An 18090-nucleotide genomic window follows, 5' to 3' on the forward strand; every position below is an offset into this window, starting at 1 on the left:
TTAGATTAGATTAGGTTATGAGGACACGCAGTCCTCTTTTATTGTCATCTAGTAATGCATGCATTAAGAAATGATGCAATGTTCCTCCAGTGTGATAGTGCAGAAACACAAGACAGACCAAGACTGAAAAACTGACAAAAACCACATAATTATAACATATAGTTACAACAGTGCAAGCTATACCGTAATTTGATAGAAGAACAGACCATGGGCATGGTAAAAAAAAAGTCAAAGTCTCTCAAAAGTCCCAACATCTCATGCAGACGGTAGAAGGAAGAAAACTCTCCCTGCCATGAGCTTCCAGCGCTGCAAACTTGCCAATGCAGCATCCTGGAAGCACCCGACCACAGTCCAGTTATCAGTCTGTCCGAAAACTTCGAGCCTCTGACCAGCCCTCCGACACCGAGCACCAAGCATCATCTCTGCCGAGCGCTTCAACCCCAGCCCCAGCCGCCAGCAACAGGCAAAACCGAGCATTTGGGGCCTTCCCTCCGGAGATTCTTGATCACACAGTAGCAGCGGCAGCGAACCGGGCATTTCAGAAGTTTCTCCAGATGTTCCTCTGTGCTTCTCACGTCCATCTCCATCAAATCAGGATTGTGCACGGCCCCTATTTAACAAATACGATATGATACAATACAAATACGATAACAAATGTCACCATGCTTCTGGCACCAACATAGCATGCCATCATCTTCCTAGCCCATACATTTTGGAATGTGGGAGGAAACCCACGCAGACACAGGGGGATTGTACAGACTCCTTACAGACACCACTAGGAACTGAATGCCGACCTTTCCTCCAGCAGGCGCTGTAAAACGTTACGCTAACCACAATGCTACCACATTTACCATGTGCAAGTTATAGGCATCACCAGACTTGACTGAAAGTTCTTGAATGGGTGGAGTTTGTTATAAAGCAAAAGTACTTATCGCCCTAACAGCTAAAATTGTTCACTTTTTACTTAAATCGGGTCTAATCAATTCTGTTAAATTAGTCAGCAGAATGTTTCCTCCACTGGACAACCCTTTTTTCACCTCTCAGCTACGCATTATGGCCAATCAACCTACCTACCTGCATGTTTTGGGGAGGAAATAGAGCACCCAGAGAAAGCCCACATGGTGAAAGGGACAATGTGCAAATTCCACACAGACCACACCTGAGAGGCAGCAACTCCACCAGCTACATCATTGTGCTGCCCAGGTCAAGATTCCCAGTAATAAAGGGGCTATTCTTCAGAGCTGGTGAAACAGCCTCTCAGAAGAGACTCAAAACCAAAGACACAAAAGTTTCCTTGGCATTGTTGGAAGGAGCACTGAGGAGTTATTTCTATTTTGATAATAATTACTTTCAAACAATGAACTTCAGAAGACAGATTTTGTCGTTATTGACTTTTAGGCTTTCACCCCTTAGAGAACCAATGATCACTTTTTCATTGTTAAATTAACTCAAAAGTAGAATGTCAGCTATAAAACATTAAAGAATCCTTAACAGTGCAATCAGGAACATCTTCACCCCACAGTGTAGTCAGGAGGCATCCGCAGCCCAGGGAGGGAGCCTAGCCCTGCGGAAGGGAGCCCACCCCAAGAACATGGAGAGGAGGGAGGCAGTCCATTTAAAAATAAAACTTTATTTTCACACTGAGTTGAAATGCCCATAAAATGAAAAAAATTATGTAGAGATTTCATCTACTAAAGTAGTTGATTTTTTATTCGAAGTTCTACATGCAATGACATAGTTATTCCACATGAGCTGACTTGTATGTTTTTCCTTGTTTTTCAGGCCTTACAAAAGGAAATCCAGGCTAATGCAGTCACTTTAACAAATGTGGTAAGTGCAACTGAACAGTTTCTGGAGAAGAATGGAGACAAACTTCGATCAGAGGAGAGAGCATCAATGGAAAGTAAGCTTGCAGAAGCCAAATTGAAGCTCAGTGCATTGAGTGAGAAAGTAGACTCCAACATCAAGGACCTAGACAAAGCTGTAACAACTGCTATCAAACAGGAAACGGAGAAGGTGCGGGTTATGTTTCTCTTTATCTTGGTTTTGATTATATCTGCCTCTATTGATCTCTGATCCATAGGATTGACTACTATAGACCATAGACTCAGTGGCCACTTTCTTAGGTACACCTATAAACCTGCTCATTAATGCAAGTATCTAATCAGCCAATCATGTGGCAGCAGCCCAATGCACAAAAGCATGCAGACATGGTCAAGAGGTTCAGTAGTCATTGAGACCAAACATCAGAATGGGGAAGAAATGTGATCTAAGTGACTTTCACCATGGAATGATTGTCAGTGCCAGACGGGGTGGTTTGAGTATCTCAGAAACTGCTGATCACCTGGGATTTTCCTGCCCAACAGTCTCTAGAGTTTACAGAGAATGGTGTGAGAAACAAAAGAAATCCAGTGAGCAGCATTTCTGTGGGCAAAAAGAGCCTTGATAACGAGAGAGGTACAGGAGGTGCTTAATAAATTGGCCACTAAAGTTAGGGGGAAGAGATTCAGAGAGGATAGGAGGGAACCACCTACACCCAGAGAGTGGTATTTGGAATGCATTGCCTGAGAGAGTACTTGAAATTGAGTCATTGGCAGCATTGAAGTGCCCAGGGAGCACTTGAATTGCTTAAGCATGAAGGGTACTGGACCAAGTGCAGGAAGGTGGGGTTCATCTGGAATAGAAACATAGAAAATAGGTGCAGGAGTAGGCCATGCGGCCCTTCGAGCCTGCACTGCCATTCAGTATGATCATGGCTGATCATCCAACTCAGAACCCTGTACCTGCCTTCTCTCCATACAAATGATGCCCCCTGACCAGTATGGATGAGTTGAGTCAAATGGTCTCATCCATGCTGTACAATTCTACGATTCTTATTTGTTTTGTTTAGAGATACAGCACAGTAACAGGCCCTTTTGGCGATATGGGCTTGTGCCACCCAATTACACCCATGTGACCAATTAACCTACTAACCACATTTCTTTGGAATGGGGGAGGAAACCGGAGATCCCAGAGGAAACCCACATGGTCACGAGGAGAACGTACAATCTCCTTACAGACAGTGGCGGGAGTTGAACCTTGGTCGCTGAAGCTGAAATAGGGTTATGCTAACCGCAATGTTATCGCGTCATCCTATTGCGATCCTGGCCCCTTGTAGGGACTTTCAAGATGGTTTTGATGGTAGAGGATGATGAGTTGGTTAGAAACTAGAGATAAGACATTTAAAATGTTTTGGTTTTTGAAATATGTGTACTGATACTCCGAGGAGCTGTCATTCATTGAGTGTTGTTTACAGGCCGCAGCAGTGAGGCAGTTGAAGGAAAATGACAGTAAAGTCCAAGCGCTCCTGGATTGGCTGTCCCGTATGGAACAGGAACCAATGACTGAACAGGAGGGAAAAGAAACACTACAACAGAATGGCAACACGATTTCAGTGGATGGACTGACAATGCTCGAGAATGAAGATACGGTCAATGGAAACCTACCTCGTGACCTAAGTGAGGCCATGGGAGATGAAGAGAAAGAACTAATAACTGATGGAAATTTGACCCAACAATATGAAAAAGCCAAGGTAGGAACTTAGTTTTGACAGTAATCACATGCAGTTAAATGGGTAATCATGGACACAGTGTCACAAAGGGTCTTTTTCATGTATGACTCTCTGAATTTAGAAGATTCAAGATTATTTATTGTCATTCTTCAGTACATAAGAGTAAAGGAGAACAAAATGATTGTTACTCCGGATCTGATGCAGCATAAAATACACAATAATATAAATACATAAGATTAGCTTAAGTACATAGTCTGTCTGACTGTATGCACATAAAGTGACACTAGGTACAGGAGTACCTGTCTGTACATAAGGTGACTCTGACAGGAAATGATCAAGTAGTGGTGATGGGTGGGTTAATAGGTGGAAGGCTTGATCAGCCTGATGCATTTGGGGAAGTAACTGTTGAATGTGTGTGGATATTTAATGTGGACACCAGCTGGTGGCATAGTGGCATCAGTGCCGGACTTTGGGGCGAGAAGTCCCGAGTTCGAATCCGGCCGGTTCCCTTGCACGCTCTCCATCCATACCTGGGTTGAGTGCCGAGCTAACAACTCGACCTCATAAAAAAAAACCTGGAGAGGGATGGGCTCCGCCAAGTTTCAGATGCCCAGGACACGCCGTACAATGAGCGTACCAAAAAAGCTTGTCTTCTGCCTTCTCCTATAACCTTTGACACCCATAGTAATTAAGATCCAATCAACCCCCACTTTAAATATACACAATAACTTGACCTCCGCACCTGTGGTAATGAATTCCACAGATTCACCATAAGAAAGGTAAGTTTGTGTTCTTGAATCAGCTCTACCATTCAGTAAAATAAAGGCTGGGCTTTGTCAACTTTCTAGTCCCATCCCTATCCTCAGCCCACTCAATTCTTCTTTGAGGCAAAAACCATTGAGTGCATTTGCATGGAGTGCTGCCTCAATAAAGTAGCGTCCATCAACAAACACCCCCACCATCCAGACCATGCTCTCTTCTGACTACTACCATTGGGCAGGAGGTGCAGAAGCCTTAGAAACCATAGAAAACCATAGAAAAACTACAGCACAGAAACAGGCCTTTTGGCCGTTCTTGGCTGTGCCGAACCATTTTCTGTCTAGTCCCACTGACCTGCACACGGACCCTATCCCTCCATACACCTCCCATCCATGTATCTGTCCAATTTATTCTTAAATGTTAAAAAAGAACCTGCATTTACCACCTCATCTGGCAGCTCATACTCCCACCACTCTCTGTGTGAACCACCAAATTCAGAAACAGTTATTACCCTTCAACCATCAGGCTCCTGAATCTGTGCTTCATTCACCACTATTCTGAAGTGATTCTACGCCCTTTAGACTCCCTTCCAAGGACATTTTACAACACATATATTGAGTATTATTTTTATTTACACAGTTTGTCTTTTGCACATCAGTTGCTTGTCATCCTTTCTTATGCATACAATTTTATTGTATTTCTATTTTTCCTGTAAGTGCCTGCAAGAAAATGAATCCCAAGGTAGTATATGGTGACATATATACAATTTTGATAACAAACTTACTTTGAATTCTGAAATTTGCTTCTGTCTTCTTATAGGAGATGAAGCCAAGGCTTTGTATGGCTTCTTAAATGCACGTACAAGATGACCTAATACTAGATTAAATAGTGGGGTGAGGGGCTCTTTAGTGTGTTGGCAATGTTTGTCACTGAACAATAATCACTGATTGGTGATTGTGGATCCCTGCATCTACTGTGCAGGAATTGACTGCTACATTACACAGTGGTGACACTTCAATGTTCTAATTGGCAGGATAGCTCTTTTGGAATGAAAGTGTACATTTTTTTCAATGAAAAATTGAGCAGTTTAGATTTACACTCAGCGACCCCATTATTAGGTACAGGAGTGGAACTTGGTGCGGCCTATCGTGACTATAGCCCATCCACGTCGAGGTTCTGCACGCTGTGCATTGGAGATGCTATTCAGCACACCACTGTTGTAACACATGGTTATTTGAGTTACTGTCACCTTCCTGTCATCTTGGACCTGTCTGGCCATTCTCCTTTGACCTCTCTCATTAACAAGGCATTTTCACCCATAATACTGACGCTGACTAGATGCTATCTGCTTATCGCACTGTTCACTAAACTTTAGAAAGTGTGGTGAGTGAAAATCCCAGATTGGCAGTTTCTGAGATGCTCAAACCACCAATCTGCCACCAACAATCATTCCACCAAAAGTCACATAGATCACATTTCTTCCTCAGTCTGACGTTTGGTCTGAACAACAACTGAACCTCTTGACCATGTCTGCGTGCTTTTATGCATTGAATTGCTGCCAAGATTCCCTGATTAGATATTTGCATTAATGAGCAGGTGTACAGGTGTACCTGATAAAGTGGCCACTGAGTGTAAGTGCCAGGTAACTTTTGATTTTAGTGTTAATGCCCATAGGTTCACAAGGTAACCATACTTCATACCGGTTTTGTCCCCCAAACAGCTTCGTCACCAGCAAGTTGCATCACAACAGCAGTCTTACATTATATCTACACAAGCAGTCCGGGACTTCCTGCAGAAGCAAGGCCCAAGTATTCCGGCGGAAGAGCGGGAGAAGTTGGAGAAGGACTTGAATGAGTTGAAGGTTCAGTACGAGATGGCACTGGCCCAGTCAGAGAGCAGGCTGAAACTGATACAGACTGTGCAGGACGAGTTGAGGACATTTTCCACGGATTACAGTGAATTTGAAAACTGGTTGCATCAGTCAGAGCAACAACTGCAGGATCTCCAGTCTGGTGCCAAAGATGTGGACACTTTAACTAGCAAACTGAAAAGGCAAAAAAGCTTTTCTGAAGATGTTATCTCTCACAAAGGGGACTTGAGGTACATTACTATCTCAGGACAAAGAGTCCTTGATGCTGCCAAATCCTGTGGTAAACTGGGTCTGAATAAAGATGGCAAACCTCAAGTAGATACGTCTGCAACTTGTGCACAGGTGCAGAGCCAGCTGAACGAGGCAAGTGACTGTTACAAGTCACTGCAATCTAAGGTAAGGGTTGCCGTTTGCTGAGACAAGAACATTTGATATCCTAGCTGGTTTTATGCCTTCCTGGTTAATAAGCAGCCCCGTGGGCTTCTGGCCATTGAAAATAACAAATGGGTGAAGGGACTGTAAGGATGGTAGAGGTCTTCCTTCTCCCCTTGTGTTGCAATGGTTTTGTACAAGATGTCATCCAGGGAAATGTGGGGAGAATAAATCCCATTGGATTAGTTGTACGGTAGATCAGTAAGTTTCATCCAGGTGCATCGGTTTGCAGCCACATCTTTAAGATACCTGTGTTGATGGGTTAATTAGGCACTGTAAGTTGCCTCTAGTGTGTAAATAAGGACTATAATCTGAGACAAACTGATGGGAGTGTGGGAGAATTTATTGCTTATATATTTATATATTTTTTTCTTTTTTTTTGTATTTGCAGTTTGTGCTTTGTTGCATATTGGTTGTTTGTCCATCTTTGTTGCGGGCAGTTTTTCATTGATCCCATTGTTTATCTTTGTATTTATTGTGTGTGCCCAGCATCTCAGGGTAGTACAGTATATAGTGACATATATGTACTTTGATAATAAATTTACTGTGAACGTTGAATAAAATGAGATTAGTGTAGAATTAGTGGAAATAGGTGCTTGCTGGTTGGCACAGACTTACGGTGTTGCATGCCACTAGGGAAGAGGTTCTAGAGCATGGAACCCAGTCTGCAGAAGATATGTCACCTAGTGTTGGTTGGAAATGAGATGGGGGATGGATCTGTGAAAGAGGGAATTTGGGGATCTGGGGATTCCCCAGTGCTTGATGTATTTGTAGAGGAAGAGTTGCATGGTCAGAGTTGGGGGTAGTGGAATGCTTTACAGCGCCAGTGATGAAGGTTCAATTCCCACCGCTGTCTGTAAGGAGTTTGTATGTTTTTCACATGACCACATGTGTTTCCTCTGGGTGCTTCAGTTTCCTCCCATGCTTCGGAGACATACGGATTAGACGCAAGTGACATATTTCACTTTATGTTTTAATGTTTTGATGTACGTGTGATAAATAAAGCTAATCTTTTAATTCTTCTTTGAGGTAGATGCTTATAAAAGGGAGAAGGAAGGACTGTTGGGTGGGGTTTGAAGGTGGCAGAGCAAACGATTGTTGAGTTGGAATGCAACCTTATAAGGCCAGTCTACAGTCAGAAATGTAAAGGAAGGGATCGATGACGATAGTGACATTAGTGGTGTCAAAGACCACAAAGGGCCAAGGAGGGATAATTAATTTTTGGTTGCTTAGTGTTACAGCATGCTAACTGTGTGTGTATATAGTTCATAGTTTCAAAGATGAATAGAGTTAGAAATTGCATGTGGGCTACATTGGCATTCATGTTAGTTGGATTGTCTGGTTTATTTTGTGCTAGTATATTTGTGGTGTTATAAGAGATGAGAGCAGAAAGTGCAGAAACACAGCTGTGAGGACGTGGAATTCATCTCCGGAGTTTGCAGCTGAAGAAAAAAATGCCAACTTTGAAGATTAGGTTGAGATGGTGAATGAAGGAAGTCTTTGCTGGGGCTGTGGAAAAGAGTGGGTAAATTTGAAACATAGAACACAGAACTATACAGCACAGTACAGGTCGTCTAGCCCACGATATGTTGACCTTTCAATATCCTCCAAGATCAATATGATCCGAACAAGCTGCCGGTGTGTGAAGTTGAACCTGTTGGTATGTTATCTGGTGGCAATTTTTAATACTTCTGGAGACTGATAAACTGATGTTTATTGAGATTAATTTTAATTTCCTTCACATTCCCCCCACCTTTCAAACAAATTATTAAATTATTTAAGTCTACACCTACCTAGGGGCTATTCCCTGGTTCTCCAACACTAGTTGTGTATTGTGCACTCTGTTCCATTGTTGCGTCATTTACGTGATTTTCATAAAAATTAACATTATTAATTTCTTACACTGATAATTATTGAGTCTTGTTGAACAACACAGGAATGTAGTTTCATGTTTGATATTGCATGCAAATCTGAGCAGAATGAAAGAAATATTATTTGTCCAAATGCTTGATTTATAGCTGTATTGCTAGCGGGCGAGGACATACTTGAAAATCTCAGCTGTAGATCATACTTCTTCATCAAAATCTTCATGCATTAGTCCAAGCTGAGGCTTTATAAGGAATTGGTCAGATCACAATTGGAGTATTGTGAGCAGCTTTGGACCTGTACTCCCAGAAAGAATGTGCTGGAACTGGAGATGGTCCACAGGAAGTTCATGAGAATATTCCCGGAACTGAAAGGGTATGAGAAGTGTTTGAAGGCTCTGGGCCAGTACTCACTGGAGTTTAGAAGAATGAGGGGGGATCTCATTGAAACCTATGAAATATTGAAAGGCCTAAATAGAATGGACATGGTAAGGATGTTTCTAATAGTGGGGAAGTCGAGAACCAGAGGGCACAGCCTCAGAATGGAAGGATAGCCCTTTAGAACAGAGATGAGGAGGAATTTCTTTAGTTAGAGGGTGGTGAATCTGTGGAATTCATTGCCACAGATGGCTGTGGAGGCCAAGTCATTGGGTATGTTTAAAGCAGACATTGATAGGTTGTTGATTTGTAGTGGTGTTAAAAGTTGAGGAAAGAAGGCAGGAGAATGGGGTTGAGAGGGATAATTAAATCAGCCATGATGGAATGGCAGAACAGACTTGGTGGGCTGAATGGTGCAACTTTGCTCCTATGTTGAATGGTCTTATGGTAGAGTATATTAGTTTCCACAAAAAGCTTGTGTTTGGCTCATCTGATTTACGTGATTAACTTTTTCTCCTTACAATAGTGCAATCAATTGGGTAAAAACCTCAAGGACGTGGTGGATAAGTATGAGCATTATCAGGAAGTGTCGTCCGATCTCCTACCCTGGCTTCAAGCTACTGAGGACACCACAAGAATGCAGCTGACGGAGGCCATTGCTGCAGACCCCAAAAACCTTCAGAAGCAGCTGGAGCAAACCAAGGTTGCAATTCTGTCCATTTTCCAATAAGTTGGTCACATCTTCCTTCCTCTTGCTTCTCACTGTATGAAGTCTTTTGCTTTTATTTCCTGTGCGCAGGCTCTGCACGCTCAGATATCTGGACATCAGCCCGTTGTTGAGAAGCTTAGAAAAGCCGTGGATGCACTTCTGGACACAGATGGAGATCTCTTAATGAATCGCAAAGAAATCCAAGATAACCGGGGTACGTTGGTCAGTTCAAATCTATTTGCTTTAGAGTCTACAACAAAGAAATGGGCCTTTTGGCCTCATGGTTGTGTGCCAGTGTTTGCTGAGTCATAGGGAGATGCAGTGTATGCACAGGCCTTTCAGCCCACTGCTGTCCATGATCGCCCATTTACTCTCATCCTACATTAATCCTATTCTTTTCAATTTCAAACAACAGCCCAGATTTTCCTACACTAGGGGCAATTTTCAGTGGCCAGTTAACCTACAAATCTACACATCTCTGGGGTATGGAAGGAAGCTGTATATATTGACTGGTTGCATCATTGTCTGGTATGGAAATACCAATGCCCATGAACAGAAAAACCTACAAAATGTCCATCAAAGGGAAAGCCTTCCCCACCGTTAAGCACATCTACATGGAGCTCTTTCGCAGGAAAGCAGCATTCATCATCAAGGACCCCCACCATCCAGGCCATGCTCTCTTCTCACTGTTGCCTTTGGGAAAAAGGTACAGGGGCCTCATGACCCACATTACCAGGTTCAGGAACAGTTCTTGAACCAAGAGGGGATAATTTCACTCAACTTCAGTCACCCATCACTGAACTGTTCCCACAACCAATGGACACACTTTCAAAGGCTCTTAATCTCGTGTTCTCAACATTTTTTGCTTATTCATTTGTTTATGGTTATTATTATTATTATTATTTTCTTTTATATTGCAGTTTGTTGTCTCTTACACATTGGTTGTTTGTGTATGCAGTCCTTCATTGATTATATTGTATTTCTTTGTATTTATTGTGAATGCCCACAAGAAAATGAATCACAGGGTTGTATATGGTGACATATATGTACTTCAAAACCAGGTTACCCAGAGGAAAACCAGGCGGTCACAGGGAGAACATACAAACTCCATAGAAGACAGCTCCCAAAGTCAGGGATTGAACCCAGTTCCTAGGTGCCGTGAGGCAGTGGCTCTGTTAGTTGCACTACCATGTTGTCTTCGACCTGATTGATCTACTGGAATACATTCCTTCTAATCCATTCTGCACTCCACTTCTTTTATCGCCACCAGAATATATAATCTTACTGCTTTCCTTTTTGTGCTGTTTTTCTCTTAAGTGTATCACCATTATTCACTTGACATTTCCACTTCTCATGACAGAATGCAGGGAGGGAGAGGCCATGGGACTTCATGTGTGATCCTCCCTTATTTCCAGAATTATTTTCATACGAGTTTTAAACCCAGCTTTGTAGCACGTGCCTTTACCCTGGATATAGAGTGTCCCAGGCTGGAGCAGCAAACTATCAACACAAGAGATTCTGCAGAAGCTGGCGATCCAGGACAACACACACAAAATGCTGAAGGATTGCAGCAGGTCAGGCAACATCTATGAAGAGGAATAAGTGGTTGATGCTTTGGGGAGAGATTCTTCATCAGGACTCTATGGAGAGGAATAAAGCCTCATTGCCCTAGATTATCAAAAGTTTAATATTTTTCCCCACTTTTGCACATTACTGGAATCTTCCATACAATCAAATGCTGATTCTTTCTTCTGTTAGTGAGTGTAAGTAGCCCAATGCTGGATTGCCTATTTGATTTAGCGCATAGAATTGACACAGAAGGAACTAACATAGATAATTCCAGGAAACATTGGTCCAGGGGGAATGTATTTACCAAAACGTTGGTAGGAATTTGGAGCACTGTTCCCCAAAAAAGGCAGTGTGTGCTGGGGAATAAAAGAATTTTGTAGGATTTGATATCAGTAGTTAGTAGTAGAGGCATGAAGCACAGCTGGATAAGTATGGCTGAGTTACATTTAGAGTATGATTCAATGGTGAACAGATTCGAAGAGCTGAAGGACCTTTTCTGTTTCTAGTTTTCATCTCAAATGATTTTAACTTTTAATGTTGAAATTTATAATGACAAGTTAGAGTTGATGGGATTGGAGGTGCAGGAGCCAGTCTCCAATAATTATGTTAATTTAAACAAGTTGTTTGGGTTGCTGAAGTCACTAAATTTACCTTTCAGTCTTGCTCTAAAAATAGAATTATTCTGGAGCTTGCAGACTGCTTTATTCATTAAAGAGGGTGCTAGATTATAGAATTAGCTTATAAAATCTTCATTTGAATTGAGGTTTATCGGGATGCTGCCTGGATTGGCGAGCTTGAGCAAAGATTGAGCAAGTTAGGGCTTTTCTGTTTGGAGCAAAGGAAAGTGAGAGTTGACTTGATAGAGGCACAGATAGTGTGGACAGCCATAGATTTTTTTTACCCAGGGTGGAAATGGCTAATACACGGTGATACACGGTGATGGGGGAAAATATGGGGAGATATCAGAGGTAGAGTTTTTACATAGGTGGGTGCATGGAATGTACTGCCAAGGGTGGTGGTGGAGGCAGATGCATTAGGGGCATTTAAAAAAATTTAGATACACACATGGATGCTAGAAAAATAGAGGGTTATAATAGGAAGGAAGGATTAGTTTGATCTTAGAGTAGGTTAAAAGGTCAGCACAATATTGTGGGCCGAAGTGCCTGTAGTGTGCTGTAATGTTCTGTTCTACTAAAACTTTGATGACTTCCTTTGTAGACATGGTATTTCAAGTTTCTGATGATCTAGAACTTCTCAAAAAGACAACCTGAAGTTATCTTGACCCGAACTGTCTCTTTGACTACCTCCATAAATGCTGCCTGACGCACAGATTTCCTTCAACAGCTTCTTTTCTGTAGTTACATAGCACAATTAATTCATCTGCAGCACTATCATCAAGCACATTTAACATTGCCAAATAAGGAGATAGCAGGAGAGCTGAATTCTTAAAGGAGAATAGAGAAGCAGAGAAGCTTAGGGAAGGAGTTCTGGTCTTTACAATGGAGATAGCTGAAAGTGTGACTGCCAGTGGTAGAGTGATCAGAATAGGAATGTGCAAGAGATCAGAGTTGGAGATAATTTATTGATGAGTATTTGTAAACACTATGGCAGTTCTGTCCTGTGCTGTAGTACTGGCAGGCAATGGACTTCCTTCTCTGATGTGAAGAATATTGAATGGGTGCAGTAGGAATTAACAAAATTTGTATTTCGCAATAGATGATGTCGTGTTGAGATACAAGAATCTGTCCAAATTGGTCAATGACCGTAATGAGAGCTTGCAGGTGACACTCACACGTTCCTTGAGTGTTCAGGATGGTTTGGATGAAATGCTTGACTGGATGGCAAGTGTGGAAAAGAGCCTGGACGATGAAGGGGAAATTCCCTTAAACTCTGCTGCCCTTCAAGAAGCCCTTCAGAAAAACACTGTGAGTAGATTCATCTAAATGTGAAGTTTGGCTGCAGCTTCAAAAATATTTCATTGAGTATAAATGTTTAAGATTGTTCATATTTCAAATACTGCTCACTGGGAAAGTTTTTAATCTATGTTTGGTGTGTCAATTTCATATGGTTAGATACATACATGCAAAAAATTTAACAGAAAATAAACTACAGACATTTTGTAGTCATATGCATAGTTTCTGTAAACAAATACGGAAATAATCATCTTAAGAAAAGCAGTGAAATGTAGTTATTTTTGCAAAATTCTACTGAGCATTGAGCAATATTAACATTTCAGATATACTTTATATTGCAAGAATCAAAATTAAAACTTAGGTGAAACAGTCTGCAATTTTCCCTTCTTATTAGAAAATAAGAACATAGAAACAGGAGTAGGCGATTTGGTCTCTCATGTCTGCCCTGTCGTTCAAGCTGATCATGGCTGATCTGCATCAGACTCATCTCCTCTGCTGCACCAGTTCCCTATAGCTTCCAATCCTCTGTTCTTTCAAAAATTTGCCTACCTTTTGTTTAAATTTCCCCAATGATCTGACCTCCACAACCCTCCAGGTGTGCAAGTTCCAGAAATTCAATACCCTTTGAGAGAAGGAGCTCCTGCACTTTTAAGTAACATCCACTCTCCAAACTAATCATGTATCTATGTTCCTCAGTTAAGACTTTCCCTCAAGTGGAAACACCTTGATATCTACCCTGTCAAGCGTCTTTGGTCTTTTGAGCAACACGCACAAAATTTTGGAGAAACTCAGCAAGTCAGGTAGATTCTATGAGGGGGAATAAACAGGTGATGTTTTGGGCCAAGATCCTTCATCAGGACTGGAATGGAAGGAGGCATAAGCCAGAATAAGAAAGTCTGGGAATGGGAAGGAGTACAAGCTGACAGGTAATAGGTGAAACCAGATGAGGAGAAGGTGTGTGGGGAAGGGGGGATTGAAGTAAGAAGCAGGAGGGGGTAGATGGAAGGAGATAAACATATATTGCCTGACCTGCTGAGTCCCTCCAGCATTTTGTGTATTTTATGGTCTTATGGTATTGCTCAAGATTTCTAGCATCTACAGAATCTCTTGTGTTCACCCCTTGGGATCTGGTATTTTTTCAATATGATTCCCCCTTGTTCTTCTAAATGCCAAGAAAAAAAACATATCTAATTTCTTTAGCTGCTCGGAATGGAAAAACCCTCTTTTGCCTGTCTTAGCTCCATCACTGACAGGTGTGAAAGGCTTCACTTGCCTTGGGCCTGGTATCCTCTGCCACACACTCCCACCCAGCAGAGGGTGCTGTAAGGCAACTGTGAATGGAAACCTTGACTGCCTCTCTTAAGATCTGCTTCAGCCTGTGATGGTAACACACAGTGTCCTTGCTCTAAGTTCTGGTCAAGTATAATTCATTACAGATTGGGGCTTCAACATTGGACATGCTTGCGGTTTGCATAGGAAGAAGACTGAAAAATACTGTTTTTAGTGTTAAGTGACTGTTGCACAATGGAATTTGAATGTCATTTTGTTTTATTTAGAATCGAATCACAAAGTAAATGCAATAGGTTCTAAAAGAGGTGAATGTCAAATGTGGAACTCTGGACTCTCTAGTGTGATATTGGGGGCTGAGATTTCAACTAAATAAAAGCAAAGATTTACACTGTGAGAAAATCATGGCAGTACTAAATATAAGCATGTTTAAACATGAAAGATTAGCTTTATTTGTCACATGTACATCAAAAACACATGGTGAAATGTGTCACTTGCATCAGCGATCAACACAGTCCGAGGATGTGCTAGGGGCAGCCCGCGGGTGTCGCCATGCTTCTGGCGCCAACAGCTTACTAATTCCAACCTGTATGTGTTTGGAATGTGGGAGGAAACGGAGAACCCAGAAGAAACCCACATGGTCACACAGAGAACTTACAATCTCCTTACAGAGAGCAGCACTAATTCAACCCCAATTGCAATCACTGGTGATGTATGCTAGCCGCTACGCCTACATTTTTGACATTACCTACAGATGTCTGATTTGCTGAGTATTTTCAGCATTTTATAGAACATAAGACAATACGGCCCAAGGACTGGCCCTTTGGCCCAAGATGTTGTGTCGCACTCCTTAAGTTAGTATACAAATGCTTAACTAAACTAATCCCTTCTGCCTGTACTTTTCCTGTTTTTATTTCATATTTCCAGCTTCGTTTTGGTTTTGTTTTTGCAGCTTGCTCGCACTCTGCAGCGTAGTTGAGAGTTCCAGCTAATAGCTGGTGATTATTGTCAAAATGAACTCCTGAAAAATAACATGCGGTGGTGCTTGGTGGACAGCAGCAAATTATCTGCATTACATGAAGGCCGATGTGTAGTTTCTTGGCTTGGATCTATAATTCAAGCCAAACAAAAATCTCTGACACTTAAGTTTTGACATTTTCTCCAGCTTAGCAAGATGTGAACTACTCCTTGTGTGACCAGGTTTAAGTTTAACACTAGTCAGTTCCATAACTGCAGAAAAGCTATCTATTTCCTTTTCAAGGAACAAACTTCACCCAGGGGAAGCTCTAAATCTGGTTACATAAGCTGAGCAACTGTATTTAGTTAACTGTTTATTTCCCTTCTCTGTTCTCTTCGGAAATTGATGTGCTGTGATGATTGGCAGATGGCACGGTAACATAGCTGTTTGCGTAACACTTTACAGCTCAGGTGACTCAGGTTCAAATCCGGCTACTGTCTGTTTGTACTGAGTGTTTGTACATTCTCCTGAGATGCATTGTTTTCCTCCAGATGCTCCAGTTTCCTCCCACTTTGCAAAAGTGTGCGGGTAGTAGGTTAATTGGTCACATGGGTGTAATTGGGCTGCACAGGCTCAAAAGGCCTGATCCTGAACTGAATCTCTAAAAAATAGAAAAAAATTAGATAAAATACAAATGATTTAGTGATATTGTTTATATAGGGGTGGTAAAATGGATTGTGACAGGATCAGCATGGTGCATCAGATCCTGTTGTTTTGTGGTCTATTTAAGTCCATTGTAAAGGGTTTTATAGTGCTTAAACTAAACTGTTTGTCATCCAGCTGAGTGTGTGTGCTTCTCCTTCAGGCTCTAGAACAGAACATTGCCAGCCGTCAAAGCAGCATTCGTGCCATTGAAGAGAAAGCCAACAAATTCATTGCCACAGCTGACCCGTCTACAGCCTCTGCATTGCAGGCAAAGGTGGATGAGCTCACCAAACGCTTGGACTCAGCCAGCAGCCGGCACAAAGAGAGGACGGCCAGACTGGAAACACTCAGAGACAAAGTCGAGCTCTTTGAGAAGACGTTTGAAGGAATCGAGCAGTTTGTAACCAAGAAATCTCAATCTCTCTCTGAAACTGATGGGTCAGGAAAAGACATCACTGAACTGTCACAGCACATGCAGGTAAGCAAGTGTTTATTTAGCGTAGAACATAGAACACTACAGCATAGTACAGGCCCTTTGGCCCACAATGTTGTGCCAATCTTATAATCTACCCTAAGAGCAGCCTAACCCTTCCCTCCTACATAGCCCTCCATTTTTCTATCATCCATTTGAAAATGAAAGAGCACTTGCACACGGGAACAGAGAGCAGTTCTCAATTCAAATAACACTGAGGAATTCATTTACAATCAGCTTTTAACACCTGTGAAACAATGAGGTCCTGGTGTGGGAGTATACCTGGTGAGTAAGTCTGTCCGGTTTATTACCACTGACATACTGTATGTCGTGAAATTTGCTGCTCTGCGAGAGCAGTACAGTGCAATACCTTCAAAAATTACTATGGGAAATATATAAAATAGAAATGAATATTGCAAAAGAAGATCAAAATGGTGCGGCAGTGTTACTTGTTCATGGTTTCATAAACTTCCTCTTCCAGATCTGCTGATACAGGGGAAGTAGTATTTCCAATGAAGACAATTCTCTTGTTGCAGTTTTCCATTTTACTGAATTATTTTAGCCTTTCTATTCAAATTAGATAGTTTTATTTCAAATGATCAGTTTCTTAAAATCGATCAAAGGGCAAAGCCACCTCCTGGGGCTCTCCTTGCTTGATGCCTGGGTGCGTAGATTAACTGACATGTTGATTAGTCAGCCACTCTGGTTTTGCTGTGTAAGGCAGTCAGCAGTTGGTTGAAGACGAACTCAATGGACCTTTGGGTATTTGTCTAGTTAGGCACACAGGATAGAAGACCAACTGTGGCATCTTGTCCAAGATTAGCCAGTGAAACCAGCTACTGTGCACGTTGGGGAGAGGTGGGGAAAATGGGGAAAACTGTGTTCATGTACAGTTCGTGTCTGACATGGTGTGGTTTGGCAGAATATAATATAATCTGTCCTGGGGCCTTGCTCCTTTGGAGGTTTGTGCTGATTGGTCCTGTGTGATCTAGATCATTTCAAACCTTGTCGGCAGACTCTTTCCATAGTATTTTGATTTAGAACAATGTTGGAGCTTAAAAAAGCAGGGCTCAGCAATGGGATCTGTATTAAAGATTGAAAAATAAACATTCCCTTTCGAACAAGAGGGAGGCTTTTTATTACTAGACAGTGAATAGCTTTATTTGGATACTAAGTCAGCATTGCAGGAATCAGAATCACTATTGGGTTTACTATCACTGACATTTTTTGTAAATAAGGACTTACCTATATAGAAATGCAGCACAAAACAGGCCCTTCCAGCCCAACGAGCCGTGTTGCCCAGCAACCCAGCAACCCACCAAAACCTTAGCCTAATCACAGGACAATCTACAGTGATCATTTAACTTACTAACTGGAATGTCTTTGGACTGTGGGAGAAAACTGGAGCACCCAGAGGAAATCCACAAGGTCATGGGTGAATGTACAAACTCCTTACGGAAGGTGCTGGAATTGAACTCTGAATTCCAACGCCCGAGTTGTCATATTGTCACTATCGGCTTCCCTACCATTTCACCCCATATGTCAGCAGTACAGTGCAGTACAAAAAAAAATTACCTTAACTTTCAATAAGAAATACAATTGAGCACCACTTATCCAAATTCT

At 41.9% G+C, this 18090-nt stretch overlaps 1 protein-coding gene across 20 annotated transcripts in view; it reads left to right on the forward strand.

The window, feature by feature from the left end:
* The window catches only part of dst (dystonin), a 603331-nt gene that overhangs the window by 351620 nt on the left and 233621 nt on the right, over positions 1-18090 (forward strand). For all 20 annotated transcript variants that reach the window (XM_072250685.1, XM_072250715.1, XM_072250746.1 and 17 more), the window contains 7 exons: positions 1783-2016; positions 3296-3571; positions 6030-6575; positions 9381-9557; positions 9654-9777; positions 12849-13057; positions 16156-16473. In XM_072250685.1, the coding sequence (XP_072106786.1) occupies positions 1783-2016; positions 3296-3571; positions 6030-6575; positions 9381-9557; positions 9654-9777; positions 12849-13057; positions 16156-16473 (1884 nt within the window). The remainder of the gene's footprint in view (positions 1-1782; positions 2017-3295; positions 3572-6029; positions 6576-9380; positions 9558-9653; positions 9778-12848; positions 13058-16155; positions 16474-18090) is intronic.

The sequence above is a fragment of the Mobula birostris genome, chromosome 2, assembly GCF_030028105.1.
Source record: "Mobula birostris isolate sMobBir1 chromosome 2, sMobBir1.hap1, whole genome shotgun sequence".
Lineage (NCBI taxonomy): Eukaryota > Metazoa > Chordata > Chondrichthyes > Myliobatiformes > Myliobatidae > Mobula > Mobula birostris.